Genomic DNA, 15,994 nt, shown 5'->3' on the forward strand with positions numbered 1-15,994 from the left:
GCAGCGCCTGCTGGGCCCCCCAGCCCCGTGGGGTGTCCTCCCCCACCGGCGGCAGAGGGCCTGGGGGGGCCCTCCCGAGGGGCTCTGGGGGACCCCGGGCCGTGGGGAGGGGGCCGCGAGGTGTCCACAGACACAGAGACGCTGGAGGCACACGCGGAAGAGCAGGACCTCCCAGCGCGGCCGCCGTGGTCCCGCTTCATAAAAACTATCCGTCTGGCAACGCTTGGGCCGCAGAGAGCAGTCCGTCCCCTTCCAGGCGGTCCTGTAGGGAGCGGGGCCCCCGGGAGCTGTGCAGCTTCGGCGGCCGTTTCAGTCGGCTCCAGAGTGTCCCAAGTGAGCTCTCGTTACAAGAAAACTACGTAGTGACTTAGAAGGGAAGAAAAGCGTTCTCGCCTGGGGAGCGAGGGTAGCCCGCCTCCCGCCCGGTGGCGGCCCAGGGGTTCCTCTGCCTGCCCACTCGAGGCGGGGGCCGTGGCGGAAGGGGCAGTGGCGGGTCCAGGGTGGGCAGGGCTGCGGACACAGGGAGGCCTGGCTCTGGGAGCGGCTTTGGCTCCAATTGCAGACGGAGGTGCAGGGGCTGCGTCTGTATGAAGCTGCTGAGAGGCGGCGGGGCTGCCGTCAGAGGGACCGCGTTTGGTTGTCAGTTAAGACACCCTTGCGCGGGGAGACGCCCGGGGGCCCCGGGGTGGCCCTCACTCCCTCCCTCTGTTTGTAGCTACGTGTCGGCCATGGTGCCCGTGAAGTCCCCCCGGGAGTACTATGTGCAGCAGGAGGTCATTGTGCTGTTCTGCGAGACGGTGGAGAGGTGAGGCCGCCCCCGGGGCCGCGGGCGCTGCTCCTCCTGCCGCTCTGGGCCTGGGCGAGGGCCACGCCTGGTGGAGCTCAGGTGGCTGAGGAGGGCTCCAGGCTCAGCCCTTAGGAGCTGGGCTCCTCACTTCCTCACATTCTTACCTCCTCACCTCCTTACCTCCTCACCTCCTCTCTCCCCTCCTTCTCCCCTCCTCTCTCCTCCATACCTCCCCACCTCCCCACCTCCTCTCTCCCCTCCTTCTCCCCTCCTCTTTCCTCCCCACCTCCCCACCTCCCCACCTCCTCACCTCCCCACCTCCTCTCCTCCCCACCTCCCCACCTCCCCTCCCCTGCTCCTCACCTCCCCTCCTCCTCTCCTCCCACCTCCTCTCCTTCCCACCTCACCTTCCCACCTCCTCACCTCCCCACCTCCCCATCTCCCCACCTCCACATCTCCTCTCTCCTCACCTCCCTCTCACCCCCCTCCTCCTCACCTCCCCTCTTCCTCTTCTCCCCACCTCCCCACCTCCTCTCTGCTCACCTACCTCTCACCTCCTCACCTCCCCATCTCCCCACCTCCACACCTCCTCTCTCCTCACCTCCCTCTCACTTCCTCACATTCCTACCTCTCACCTCCTCTCATTCCTACCTCCTCACTCCCCACCTTCTCATTTCCTTTCCTCCGCTCTTCTCCCCCACGGGCCAGAATGGAGCCCTTGCTGAGCCGGGGCGGGGGTGGGAGGGGGTGTATCACCATTATTCTCCTCACGCCGTGTGTGGGCGTAGGGTCAGACCTGAAGTCAGGTTTTCTGAAGAGGCTTTGGGACTAAGATTCAACCTAAAACGTTCCTTGCGTTTGACGAGTGCTTCAGTATTAGCCACGTTTTGAACTTGCCTAATATCACAAATTTGTTAATTTTTAAGACAGATTATTCACTGCTACGCATTGATAGATGTTTCAAATCAGAAAAGTATCAGGTGACGGAAACCTGACACTGCCAGCAGCGCTCGCCCACCCTGTAGGGCAGTGCCTGCCTGTGCCTGCGGGGCAGGACGGGGCAGCCCGAGTCCGAGAGGGCGGTTCTGGCCTCTCGGAGAGCGGTCCGTGGCTGAGGGCAGTGTTCCTGCCCCGCGTGTGTTCCTGCCCCTCTGGGTGCTGGGTGGCCTGGCCGTCCTCACCGGCCCCCCTCCGCGAGCCCCTCTCACCCGCTCCCCGCCTCTCCCATCAGCCGTGGCATCGGGAGGTGGGAAGGTCGGGGAGGCCGAGCGTCCGCCACCAGCCCCGGGCCTTGCAGGGCGGGGTCGCGCGGCAGCTGGCCGCTGCGTGCACGTGGGTGAGGGCTGCGCGGCCGCCTTCCCCACGCCGTCTGGCCGTGGCCGCCCGTGCTCACTCCCCCCTCCCCGCCAGGGCGCTGGACCTCGGGTACCTGACCCAGGACATGATCGACGACTACGAGCCGGCCCTCATGTTCACCATCCCCCGGCTGGCCATCGTGTGGTGAGTGGCCCTGCTGCCCGGGACGGTCGCGGTGCAGAAACCCCGCAGGCCTGCCGGGCCCATGGTGCCAGGCTCCTCTGGGTGGTGGCACGCGGTGCTCGCACCGCCGGAGGGGGTTGCCCAGCTGTCCCCGAGCAGCCGCCAGGCAGCCCAGCCCTTGTCTCGGCAGACAAGGACCAGGTGTTCCAGTGTCTCCCACTCACCCTGGTGAGGGAGGGACTCCAGCCTAGATGCTGCGGGACAGGCGAGCAAACAGCCACACGCACGCCCAGCCCAGGAGCGGGACCGCACGCTCAGGCACTGCAGACTCCGCAGCGGCTGTGGGAGCCGCTTTGTAGGGGCGAGAGGCGAGGTGCCCCCGGTCCCCGCGGGAGGATGTGACGGGCTTGTTTGGAGGCTTCACGGGCTGGCAGGGAGGTGGTGCCTGTTGGGTGAAGAGCAGGTGGGCCGCGGCCGGCCTGGTGATGAGGTGGGAGCACAGCTGCTGGTGGGAGCCGGCAGGGTTAGGGCTCTGGGATCTGTGGCCTCAAAGGTGTCAGGGCAGCGTGTGGGATCGGGCCTCAAGGACACTGATGCAGGAAGCACTCGGTCACACGCTGAGGGTCTTGGAGCCTCTCACAGGCCAGGTCAGAGGCCAGGTGTTCTGGGCTTGGTCCACTGCTGCTCAGCCGCACCCAGACCCCCTGGTGGAGCTGTCTTTCCTCCCGCCAAGGTGGGCACGGGGCCTAGGAGGGCAGCGGGGGGGCAGGGGTGGAGCTGGGCAGAGCAGGGGGTGGACGCCGGTTGTAGGTGCGGATGACGTCCGTGGACTGGCCTGGGGAGTGTGGGGTGGACACGGAGGCACAGGCCCTAGGGAGAGCTCGCTGAGGGTGAGCTCTTCCCACAGCAAGACTGTGGGGCAGTGGCAGCGCCGCAGCGTGGGGCTGGTCTCTGGGACGGAGGGGCATCCCTCGACCACCGGGAGCTGGGCAGGTCGTGTGCCACGTGCAGGGCAGGAGGAGTGGGGATCGAGCAGGGCAGACGCCCCGGACCAGGCCAGGAGCCTGTTCCACTGCCTGGGACTCTGGAGATGTAAAGTGCAGAGAGGACGTGGGTGATGAAGACCCGGGAAGATGGGCGGGGGTGGGGCGGGCAGGGTTTCAGAGAAGCCTGAACGGCCGCCTCTGGAGGTGCAGGGCCAGCACACCCACACCTGAGGCTTGGGGACAGCCCGGTCCCACCTCAGTCTTCCTGGCCTCACTCTGCCCCAGAGCTGCCTTCCCTCTGGGAGGTCTCTGTGGTGGTCTTGGGAGGAACCAGAACATTTCCAGAACCTCCTGACAGCTTCCACCACCTTAAAGGGAACCTATTCTAAGTCTCTAGGGAGGCCCTTAGGCAGCCCGCCTGTTTAAGATAAAAGCAAGGTGTTGAGCAGAAACGTGTGTCTAGGTTTTCATGCCCGAGTCGGTGGTGTGTGCTCAGCTCTTTACGGCTCCCTGGTGGGGGCGGCCTGAGCCCGGGGGTGCGGGCTGGTGCGGTCCGGCCTCACCATGCTCACTGAGCGGGCTTCCCAAGGCCACTGCCTCCTGACCGGGGTCACCGGGCCCTTTCTGCTGACCTCAGGCCGCCCTCTGACACCGGAACTTGTCTGGGTCCTTGTCCTGGGAGTGCCTGTGGGCAGAGCCTCTGTTCCCTGGAGCCCCTCCTGGAGGCCCTGCGTGGGGTCCTCTCCAGCTCAGGTTGGAGGGAGGCCTGGAAGCGGAGCCGTGGGACCCCCGAGGCGGTCACGGGGGAGGCTCTGAGTCACAGCGAAGGGAGGCTGGGCCTGAGGTTGAAGGCAGGGGGTAGCAGGAGCCCAGAGTCCAGGGGCGTCACAGCAGCCACTGGAAACCCGAGGCCCCTCAGAGCCCCCGCACCCCCCTCGGAGGCAGGTCTCCAACCTCGGAGCCAGGCTGTGGGTCTGAGGACCTGAGGGCTGCCAGGCTTCACCAGGAGGAGTGGGGAGCCGGCTTGTTAGCAGCTGGTCCTAGAGCCAGCCGCCCGCTCCAGGGGTGCGCGCAGGGCCCCAGCAGGACCCCCAGTCCAGCTGCCCAGCTCCTTCTCGCATCCCTCCGTGTCCACAGCGGCCACGCAGGGCCCTGCAGGCAGAGGCCACTGCTGCCCAGGTCGGGGCCCAGGACTCACTCCTTCCAGTATTCACCTGGCGAACACGCGTTGAGTGCCTACTGTATGCCAGCCATGTGCTTGTCCCCAGGGATATGGTGATGCCCGTGAGAGAGGTACGCAGGTAGACAAGACAAGCAGTGCCGTGGAGTATTCCGGGTGCTGGGATGTGGTCGGGGTTTGGTGCAGGGACCCTCTGGGGCGACCTCTCCTCCCGGGCCAGGGAAGGTTCCTTCCTGCTTCCTGGCAGCTGAGGGCTCGGCCTTCCCGTGGCTCCGGCCCGTGGGAGCAAAGGTGAGTGTGGACAGTGCCCCCTGCCCTGCCCTCCCCAATCTCAGGGTCCGCTCCGACCTTCTCTCACTGCCTCACCTGCAGCCCCCCCGCCTCCCCAGGTGCTAACCCCCTCCTGCACAGGACATTCACACGTTTCTGCCCAGGGGATTACTTTTAAACCACGTTACTGAGATAAAAGTCACATACCATACGACTCACTCATTTGAAGTGTACAATTCAGTGGTTTTGGGGCGATTTGCGGAGTCGTGCAGCCATCACAGCTAATTTCAGGACATCATCATTGTTGAAAAGACGCCCTCACCCCTCGGCCACCACCTCCCACCCCTACGATCCCACCTCTCTGTGAATTTGCCTGTTTGGGATATTTCGCGTAGATGGGATCTGGGCGACGTTGTGTCACGGGGCAGGGGTCTCACCCTCGCCGCCCACGTGTCCTTCGTGCCGGTGGTGGTCTCAGAGTTTTGTTGTGTTGATCTGGTAGAGCACAAAATATGTGTTTATAAAGCTTTTCACGGACGTTTTAATCATAACAGTCTGATGGGGGTATATATTATATCCAGAATTAAGGGGTTGATTAAAAATGATACTCTAGAGAGGTGAGCAGGGACCTGCAGCTGGAGTTGGTGAAGATCTTCTGAGCCTTCCCAGGAGGGCGGGTGGGGACGGGGTGCGAGGGTCTTGCATGGTAAATAAAATCTTAGCCTCTCACCTGTGGGAAAAAAAAAAGAAAAAGAAAAAAAATGATACTCTAGCCATTTAAACAACATTGAGATGGGGGGGACTCGAGGGGGGGAGTGCAAGGGAGGGAGGGAATACGGGGATATGTGTATAAAAACAGATGATTGAACTTGGTGTACCCCCCCAAAATAATAAATAAATAAATAAAATTTTAAAAAAAATAAAAATAAACAACATTGAGGACGAATCCCAAATGTCAGGGAAGCATTCCTAGTGTATCCAGCGCAAAAATCGTCACCAGTGTGTCTCTATTAAATTTCTTAGCGTGATAGGTATAACTTTTGTAACAGAAATCAAAGCAAGAAATGTTAATTTTTTATTGGGATAAAATATGCATGACATAAAACCAACCCTTTCTGAATGTGCACAATGGCATTAAGTACGTTCACGTTGTGCCGCCTTGTGTGTGTGTGCGTGCGTGCATGTGTGCGTGTGTGTGCGTGCGCGTGTGTGTGTGCGTGTGTGTGTGGGGGGGGTTCTGCTTCCCTGGAGAACTCTGACCAACACAGGAGGTGAGTTATCTTCTTAGATTTAGCGGTAGATTCTTAGATTTGACACCAAGAGTGTGAGCAACAAATTAAAGAAGAAATTAAATTGGATTTTATCAAAATTAAAAACTTGGGCATCAAAGGACATTATCAAGAAAGTGAAAGGCACCTAAAGAGTGAGGGTGGGGCTGGACATGTCCCCCTGCCCATGTGAGCTGAGCCTGGGCGGTCCCTCGCCGTCCCCGCGTTATGCCAAGGCCCCGCCCCCAGGCCTTGCCACCCGCCTTCCAGGCTCCGCTGTTGGGCTGCCTCGCGTGGACACGGGCTGTGCGGGCAGTGAGGGCACCGTGCCCAGATTGCCAGCTGCGGGGGCCCAAGCTGCTCCCTCTGGTGGCTGCTTCCCAGGCCTGGTTCCCCGATCTCCCCTCCCCCCCACCCCGCCCATTGTATCAGCACCTGGGCCACTTGGGCACTGGACATGTGTCTGCTGAGCTCCTGCTTGGGTACGAAGACCAGCCTCCCCCTTGTCCTCCAGGGGGCCTGGTCATGGGGACACGGGAAGCGTGGCCACCTCATGGCCTCCTCTCTGTCCAGCTGGCGGTTGGTGGCGCTTCCCGGAGCTGCTGAGCGGAAGGGAACCCTAGGTGCTCCAGTGCGGGAGACAGACGTCCTCAGGTCCCCAGCCTCCCGCAGAGGGGGTGGGCATGGTGGCCTTAGGGGTCTGTGCACAGAGCTCTCCGGCAGAATGGATTCTTTTCCGGGGCTCGCAGCTCCATGCTGGGCAGGAGGGCCCCTTCTCGCTCACTGAGGGGCAGCCCAGGCCTCCCCAGAACCCAGGAGTGGAGACGGGGTCCCTCCCTGCTGCCTGCACCGCTTTCTGAAAGAGGAGATGACCAGGATTCCCCAAACGTGCCTTTTTTCTGCCTGTGTTCACTCTGCCTTTGTGCCGAGACCACCGAGTTCACCCACAAAGTTAAGGCTCTGTCTTGGGAAATTGTCCCCCAAACACAGTTAATTGAACCAGCTCGTGGAAGATCCATGAAACAGCCCAGAAGGAATGGCGGAACGGAGGCCCGGCCGCATCCTCTGCCCTCCTCTGGCTCAGGGCACAGCCCTCCCGCTGCCCGGCAGACCGGCCTCTCCCCAGGGCCCGGAGGCCGCCGCTCACGCGGGTCACAGCGTCGCCTGCCCCAGGGGGCCGCACAGCCCATGTTTTCCCTGTGACGTCTGAATCTTTCTGCCCATGAAACTAACGTTTTTTTTAGAGGGAAACAGTCCCCTCTTTCAACTTTTATCAGTTTTTCTCGCTGAGCTGGATGTTCTCCTGAATACTGGGGGTTCCGGGCTGGATGGGTGGCTGGACCCCGAAGCTGGAGATGAGATGCTGTCCATCCTCAGAGGTGTGGGGGGCAGCTCCTCATCTAGGCAGACAAGCCCCCGAGGGCCCCACCTGTGCCTGACGAGGCCGCGGGGGTGACGGGGACGGGTTCATGGGTGGACGGTCCCTGGGCACTGGAGAGGTGCAGGAGGCGTCCAGAGAAGGGTCCTCGGGGATGGGTTCTCTCTCCCAGAGGTGGGTCTGGAGTGATGTTCGCACCTGGAGGTGGGCGGGGCTGTGACCATGGAGGGGAATGCGGCACCGCCCCCCAGAATCCAAACCGGGGTGCCTGGAGCTGGCATGGGAGCAGAGTCAGATGGGCCTTGGGGCCCAGTCCAGGGAAGGGGGTGCCTGTCAAGGCGCAGGGGCGCCCAGAGGGAGGGTCCGTCCTCCCTGCGGGAGGTGGGGTGACAGCAGGCTGCCCCTGTCTTGCAGGGTGACTGACCATGGGCCACAGTGCTGGGGGGGGCTTGGAGACAGCCGGGAAAGGGCGGGGGCAGCTGGGTCAGGAGAGTCACAGCCTGGCGGGGCCGGGAGCGGCAGTGGCCAGTGTGAGGCGGAAAGTCTCGAGGCAGCACCTGGACGTGGGGCATGTGGACGGGGCGAGGGAATCACGGGAGGCTGGGAGGGCAGCCGGCAGAGTGCGGTCTGCAGTGTCTCGCCCTGTCTGTGCGGTGCCCCCACAGAACCTGCCCTGACACGGTGGGCCAGCCCTGGGATCAAGGCTCCGGGTTCCTGGGAGGGCCGGCCTGGGCTTCACCTCCAGCTCCTGTTTCCCTTTTGGAGTAGGCGGTTTCAGGGCCAGTACTCACACACCTCTGTGTTACATTCAAACACAAATCCAGTGTTTCCACTCTCAGGGAGGGAGGTGTTAGCCACACATCTGGATGCTGAATTATCTGATTGCTGCAGGGAGCTGTGCAGAGGTATTTTTATGATTATTTTATGATCCCTCAAAGGAAACATAAGCTAAACAACTTCGAAAGAGGGTAAAATCTGGGTCATCATTTTCACTGCTTTTTTCCTAAGCTTATTTAGGATGCGACCTCAGAGGGGAGGCGTGTGGGCTGGGGCCTGGGCGTCCACACGGACGCGGGGCCTGACGTCAGGCTGGCTTTGTGTCTTGGATGCAGTGGCCTCGTGGTCTACGCAGATGGACCCCTGAACCTGGACCGCAAGGCGGAGGACATGTCCGAGCTATTCCGGCCCTTCCACACGTTGCTGCGGAAAATCAGGTGTGGGGGGGCGTGGAGGGAGGGGAGCGCGGTGTTTGCCCCTGAGCCTCCTCCCTTCTCTGACTAGTCCTCGGCGTTGGCAGTGACCTCTCTGGACAGAGCTGGTCTTGCTTTGCCTTCACCGGACACCTCAGGGGGTGGGTAGCTCCTCAGGGCGGCGCTTTAGCGGGTGGTAAACGTCACACTTTTGTGTGAGCTAATTCTTTACCTTCTGTCCACCGAAGCCCTAAAGTGGACCTCTGTTCACCTCGGGGTGCCGGCACCTTGGTCTCTGTCTTCAGCTGTTGGTTTCTACTATTTGGAGCTCTTTAACCCCCCCACCCTTCCTCCCCGTAGAACAGGTCCCTTGTTCTTGGCCAGTGGCCTTAAGACCTTCACGCAAACGTCCAGTCCTGAGACGGCAGCTGCCCCGGCTGACGGCTGGGACACCGAGCCTCCTTCCAGTGTCTCGCCAGGCGTCTCTGTGGCCCGGAACGGGGCCCATCTTCCAGGCGAGGCTGTGAAACCGCGGTGGTACGGGGCAGACACGGCCACACAGCCTGTGCGGGGAGGCGTCCCCCGGGCCAGGCAGCCCCCTCCGCAGGGGCTGGGGCCCAGGTGGGGGCTTCACGAGTTCTGTGACTAGTGTAGGGGTGACGTGCTCAGTTCTCCTGAGTGACCAGCCCCCCTGCACCCCCACCGCGTACTGCAGCTCATCCTGCCCCCGCCCCGCCCCGCCGCCCCTGGGTGGCACGGGCGCCATCTGTGCTGGCCTGTGGGCTTGGTGGCGGCCGGGCTGGGTGACCGGAGGGCCTCTCTTGCCCTTTAGCAACAGGCCCTGCAGCCAGCACCCCTGACCTCAACCATCCCCTGAAAAACCTCCCTTCAGCTCGTGTGGAGCCTGCATCACGGGTGACCTCTGTGAGCCGCGTGGGTCCAGCTGTGGCTGCTGCGGGGATGCGACAGTGGCGGGGGGGGGGGGGGCTGTGGCTACATGTCCTCTGGACACCTCCCTCACCTCGTGGTCTCGGATGCCAGGGTCTTTCCTACCACGGTCCCTGGTCTCCAGGAAGCCCCCCTCCCAGGCTGTCGGTCTAGGGCTGACCCCATAGACCCCTGCCACACCCTTCCTGGGTCCAGCGGGCTTCCCAGCCCAGGGCAGCTTTCCTCTGTGGGCGCCCGTCTTTCTGGGGGCCAGAGAGCACAGAAGCCTGCTCCCAAGTGCCCTTTGCCCCATCAGGAGCCAAATGTGCTCTGAATCCAGCAAGGAGCGACCTGGGGTGGGGGTCCTTGGAGGGTCAGTGGGCTCAGGGCGGGCGAGCCACAGCTGAGTGTCCCGGACCCGGGGGCCAAGGCCTCTGCCCTCTGGGGGCATCCGGCTGGGAGAGGAGACAAGGGATGAGGGGAGAGGACGGACGATGCTGGGCTGGGAAGGGAAGCTCAGGGCCTGGGTGGGGAGTGACCACAGGATGGAGCAGGGTTGGGGGGAAGAGTCCAGAATTTGAGAGGCGTGTGTGACATACTCAGAAGTCTGACGCACGTAATTGGGATCAGAAGGAAGGAATGGAGAAAATGGGCAGAAGTAGCATTTGAAGAAATAATGACCAAGAATTTTCCAAAATTGAAGAAAAACCTCTGCCCACAGATTCAGGAGGCTCAAGAAAACTACAAGCGAGGTGAACACAAAGCACACCTGATGTGTCACAGGAAAATTGCTGAAAGCAAAGAAGAGCCTTAAACGCAGCCAGAGGAAGAGGACGTGTTACTTCAAGGAGAGTGTAGATTCACAGCCATCGTCTCAAAAACAATGGAAGCAGAAGGCAATGGAATCAGAAGAAAGAAATTTGTCATCGGCAGACTGTGCGTAAAGAAAGACTACCTGGAGATCTTCCTGCAGAGGAAAGACGTCTCCGATGGAAATGTGGACGTACAGGAGAGACCTAAGACCCTGATGTGAATTAATATCAGTGAATCTGGGCTGTACAAAACAATAATGTTTTATGGAGTTTAAATTACACAGAGCGTAGTTTAACATTTGAAAGTAAAATCAGTGTTTTGCTGTATTTTTAAAAAGGAAGAAAAACAAAATCATTTTGAAAGTTACAGAAAAAGAAATTGAAAAATTAACACCCTTTTTATGATGAACATATCTCTTAGCAAATCAGGAATAGAAGGGAATTTCTTTAATCTGATAAAAGACACACAAATACACACACTTATGAAGCTGGACCTTCAGCGAACACCATGTATAAAAATTATGGATCAAGGACCTAAACGTAACAGCTAAAACTACAAAACTCTTATGAGAAAACATAGGACAAGCCAAAGCAATCTTGAGAAGGAAAGACGGAGTTGGTGGAATCAGGCTTCTTGACTTCAGGCTATACTACAAGGCTACAGTGATTAAGACAGTATGGTGCTGGCACAAAAACAGAAATATAGATCAATGGAACAGGATATAAAGCCCAGAGATAAACTCTGGTCAACTAATCTATGACAAAGGAGGCAAGGATATACAATGGAGAAAAGGCAGCCTCTTCAATAAATGGTGCTGGGAAAACTGGACAGCTACATGTAAAAGAATGAAATTAGAACACTTCCTAACACCATACACAAAAATAAACTCAAAACGGATTAAAGACCTAAATGTAAGGCCAGACACTATAAAACTCCTAGAGGAAAACATAGGAAGAACACTCTTCGACGTAAATCACAGCGAGATCTTTTCTGATCCACCCCCTAGAATAATGGAAATAAAAACAAAAAAAATTAGTGGGACCTGATGAAACTTCAAAGCTTCTGCACAGCAAAGGAAACTATAAGCAAGACAAAAAGACAACCCTCAGAATGGGAGAAAATATTTGCAAACCCATCAACGGACAAAGGATTCATCTCCAAAATATATAAACAGTTCATCCAGCTCAATATCAAAAAAACAAACAACCCAGTCAGAAAATGGGCAGAAAACCTAAATAGGCATTTCTCCAAAGAAGACATACGGATGGCCAAGAGGCACATGAAACACTGCTCAACATCACTAATGATTAGAGAAATGCAAATCAAAACGACAATGAGGTATCACCTCACACTGGTGAGAATGGGCATCATCAGAAAACCTACAAACAGTAAATGCTGGAGAGGGTGTGGAGAAAAGGGAACCCTCCTGCACTGCTGGTGGGAATGTAGATTGATACAGCCACTATGGAAAACCATATGGAGGTTCCTTGCAAAACTAAAAATAGAACTACCATATGACCCAGCAATCCCACTCCTGGGCATATACCCAGAGAACACCATCATTCAAAAAGACACATGCACCCCAATGTTCATTGCAGCACTATTTACAATAGCCAGGACATGGAAGCAACCTAAATGTCCATCAACAGATGAATGGATAAAGAAGATGTGGTACATGCATACAATGGAATTACTCAGCTGTAAAAAGGAATGCAATTGGGACATGTGTAGCGATATGGATGGACCTAGAGACTGTCATACAGAGTGAAGTGAGTCAGAAAGAGAAAAACAAACATCGTATATTAACACATATACAGAATATTGAAAAATGGTACAAATCAACCAGTTTGCAAGGCAGAAACAGAGACACAGATGTAGAGAACAAGCATCTGGACACCAAGTGGGGAAAGCAGGGAGGGTTGGGGAGGAATGGATTGGGAGATTGGGATTGCCATATATACATTACTAATAAGAAAAAAAATACCAAATTGTACACTCTAAGTATATGCAGTTTATTGTATGTTAACTGTATCTCACTAAAAGTTCTTAAAAAAAAAAGAAAGAAAACACAGGACAAAAGCTTCATGACGTTGCATTTGGAAATGGATTGCCAAATTGCATTTCTTGGATGTGACACCAAAGGTACAGGTAACAGAAGAAAAAGTAGACAAGCTGAACGTTGTGAAAGTACCAAACTTTTGTGCATCCGAAGACACTACAATAGAGTAAAAAGGAAACCCACAGAATGGGAGAAAATATCTGCATATCATATATTTGATAAGGGGTTAATATCTAGAATATATAGAGAACTCCTAAAACTCAACAACGAAAAAGAATTAAAACCTGATTCAGATGGGCAAAAGGCTGAAATAGATTTCTCCAGAGAAGATATATGAATGGCCAACAAGCACATGAAAAGATGCTCAATGTTACAATTGTCAGGGAAACGCACATCAAAACCACAGTGATAGATACCACCTCACACCCATGAGGAAGGCCACTATCAAAAAAAAAAAAAAGAATGAGAGCGAGAGAGAAAAGAAAACAAGTACTAGTGAGGACATGGAGGCACTGGAACTCCTGTGTGCTGTTGGTGGGAATGTAAAGTGGTGCAGCTACTGTGGAGGTTACTCCAGAAATTACAATAGAACTACCTTGTGATCTGGCAAGTCCTCTTCTGGGTTTATACCCAAAAGAATTGAAAGTAGCATCTTGGTGCAAACAGAGAGAACAGACTTGAGGACATGGGGGTGGGGAGAGGGGGAAGCTGGGACATAGTGAGAGAGTAGCATTGACATACACACTACCAAATGTAAAGTAGATGGCTAGGGGGAAGCTGCTACAGAGCACAGAGAGATCAGCTTAATGTTTTGTGAAGACCTGGAGGGGTGGGATAGGGAGGGTGGGAGGGAGGCTCAAGAGGGAGGGGTTATGGGGATATATGTATACATGTGGCTGATTCACTTTGTTGTACAGCAGAAACTAACACAATACTGTAAAGCAATTATACTCCAATAAAGATGAAATAATTAAAAAAAAAAGTAACATCTTAGGACTTCCCTGGTGGTGCAGTGGTTAAGAATCCACCTTCCAGTGCAGGAGACACGGGTTTGATCCCTGGGCCAGGAAGATCCCACATGCCTCGGAACAACTAAGCCTGTGTGCCACAACTACTGAGCCCAAGAGCCACAACTACTGAAGCCCGCATGCCTAGAACCTGTGCTCCACAGCAAGAGAAGCCACTGCACTGAGAAGCCTGCGCGCAGCAATGAAGACCCAATGCAGCCAAAAAAAAAAAAAAAAAAGAATGAAAAAAAGAAAATAGCATCTTGAAGAGACATTTGTACGTTTGTGTTCACAGTAGCTGAGACATGGAAGCACCTGCTGACGGATGGGTAAACAAAGTGTGACCCAGCCACACATTGGGATGTTATTCAGCCTTAAAAAGGAAGGAAATTCTGACGCATGCCACAACATGGATGACCGTTGAGGACATGCTGAACGAAATACACCAATCACAAAAAGACAGGTAGTGTGATTCCAGTTACATGAGATCCCTAGAGCTGTCAAAATCGTAGAGACAGAAAGCATAACCGTGGTTGCCAGGGGCTGAAGGGAGGGGAGAACGGAGAGTTATTGTTTCGTGGGGACAGAGTTTTAGTTTTACAAGATGAAAGTGTTACAGGGACGGATGGTGGTGATGGCTGTACAACAATATGAATGTACCTAATACCACTGAACTGTCACTTAAAAATGGTTCAGATGGTAAATTTTATGTTCTGTGTATTTTATCACAATAAAAAATTTAGATATCAGGGCTTCCTAGGTGGCGCAGTGGTTGAGAATCTGCCTGCCAATGCAGGAGACATGGGTTCGATCCCTGCTCCAGGAAGATCCCACATGCCACAGAGCAACTAAGCCCCTGCGCCACAACTATTGAGCCTGCGCTTTAGAGCCCGTAAGCCACAACTATTGAGCCCGTGTGCTGCAACTACTGAAGCCCACGCACCTAGATCCCATGCTCCCCAACAGGAGAAGCCACGGCAATGAGGAGCCCACTCACCACAATGAAGAGTAGCCCCCACTCACCGCAACTAAAGAAAGCCCGCACACAGCAAAAAAGACCCAACACAGCCAATAAAATAAATAAATAAATCTTTTTAAAAAGGCACAAGCCTTAAAAAAAATTTTAGATATCATCTACAATGGTGTCAGTAAATATTAATTACTTAAGCATAAATCTGAAGACGTCTAAGACCTCCACTGAAAGTTACAAAATGTTTTTGATACAAAATTTTGAAGACCTAAATAAAGAGCTATTCTGTATTCAGGGAGTGGAAAACAATATTGAGAAGATATCAGTGATTCTCAAATTAATCTATAAATTCATTGTGGCCTCAGTCAAAACCCCAGGAGGTTTTTTCCTTTTGCAGAAATTGACAAACTAATTCTAAAATTCCCATAGAAAGGCAAGCAGCCTAGAATAGCCAAGAAGACAAAGATTGCTGGAGAAAAAGTACAAAGAAGAAGAATATTTATCTGTTCTGCTCTTGATGGCCTTTGAGTGGTTTCCACAGACGGTGCTGGTGTCACCAAGCTTGTAAACATACGTGTGCGTTTCTGCTGGGTGTGCTTCATAAAAAAAAATGGGTAGAGCTGGAGACGCTGCTGTAAAGCTGTACTCATGCTTGCAGAGGTGTGGCGCACGGGGCAGTCAACAGAGCAAAGGTCTGCAGCGACCCCCACGGGATTCGTGACAGAGGTGACAGAGCGGAACAGTGGAGAATGATTGGCTTTTTCCCATGAGTGGCTGAATCAGGAAAATCCATAAGAGGAAAAAGATCCTTAATCCACTCATGTGAAAACATCAGTTCTAGGTAGACTGCAGATACCAGTGTGAAGAGTAAAACAGCGCTTTCAGAGGGAAAAATTGAGCACACCTTTGCGATCTTGGAGCCAGCAGAGATTTCTTCAACGGGGCACAGAATCACCCACCACAGAGAAGAATGTGACATGTTGAACGTTACTGAAATGAAAACCTTCAGTTTGTCAAAAGACGCCATTAAGAGAGTGAAAAGACCACAGAGCTGGACAGAGTTGGGTGCGACGTCCGATGGAGAACTCAGATCCAAAATAGTCAAGAACTCCTGTCAGTGGGCAGGAGACACTTAACCCGTAACAAATGGGGAACGTCCTGAGCGGGTACCTCAGAGAGGGTCTCGAAGTATCCATCAGCGTGTAGATGAGCGAGCAGGCTGACGCCGTTGAGGCCACAGTGACATACCACTGCACACTCACCAGGGCAGGTGCGGCGAAAAAGACCAGGCGCCCGTAAGGGTGTAGGGTACGTGGGGCTGTCGGCGGGGACACCCTCCTCACCAGCTCTCAGTGTGCATGCTTGCAGAATGCACCCCGTGCTCCCCAGGGCAGGGGCTCCAAGACGTGGGTCCTGGCAGCCAGGGCCCCTCGGGTGTGGAGCAGCTTCATAGATGAATTCTGGTGGGTTTCCTCCAGCACAGATGCAGTGATCTACAACGACCGCAGATCTCACTGGAGAGGGTTGTCAGAGCTGGCAAAGTGAAGCCGCAGAATATGCAACTAAGGGGAGGTCCCTGGAGGTCCAGTGGTTAGGACTCTGCACTTTTAGTGCCAAGGATGTGAGTTCAATCCCTGGTCAGGGAACTAAGATCCCACAAGCCGCGCGGCCAAGAAAAAT

The 15,994-nt window shown here is 55.2% G+C and overlaps 1 protein-coding gene across 2 annotated transcripts in view; it reads left to right on the top strand.

Annotated features, from left to right (window-relative positions):
* ZFYVE28 (zinc finger FYVE-type containing 28) overlaps nt 1-15,994 on the top strand; it is a 52,043-nt gene that overhangs the window by 1,689 nt on the left and 34,360 nt on the right. The window contains exons 3-5 of one of the 2 annotated variants that reach the window (XM_057706206.1): nt 716-805; nt 2,198-2,287; nt 8,461-8,562. In XM_057706206.1, the coding sequence (XP_057562189.1) occupies nt 716-805; nt 2,198-2,287; nt 8,461-8,562 (282 nt within the window). The remainder of the gene's footprint in view (nt 1-715; nt 806-2,197; nt 2,288-8,460; nt 8,563-15,994) is intronic. The other variant, XM_057706208.1, reaches the window with a different exon arrangement.

Source organism: Hippopotamus amphibius, chromosome 13, assembly GCF_030028045.1.
Source record: "Hippopotamus amphibius kiboko isolate mHipAmp2 chromosome 13, mHipAmp2.hap2, whole genome shotgun sequence".
NCBI lineage: Eukaryota > Metazoa > Chordata > Mammalia > Artiodactyla > Hippopotamidae > Hippopotamus > Hippopotamus amphibius.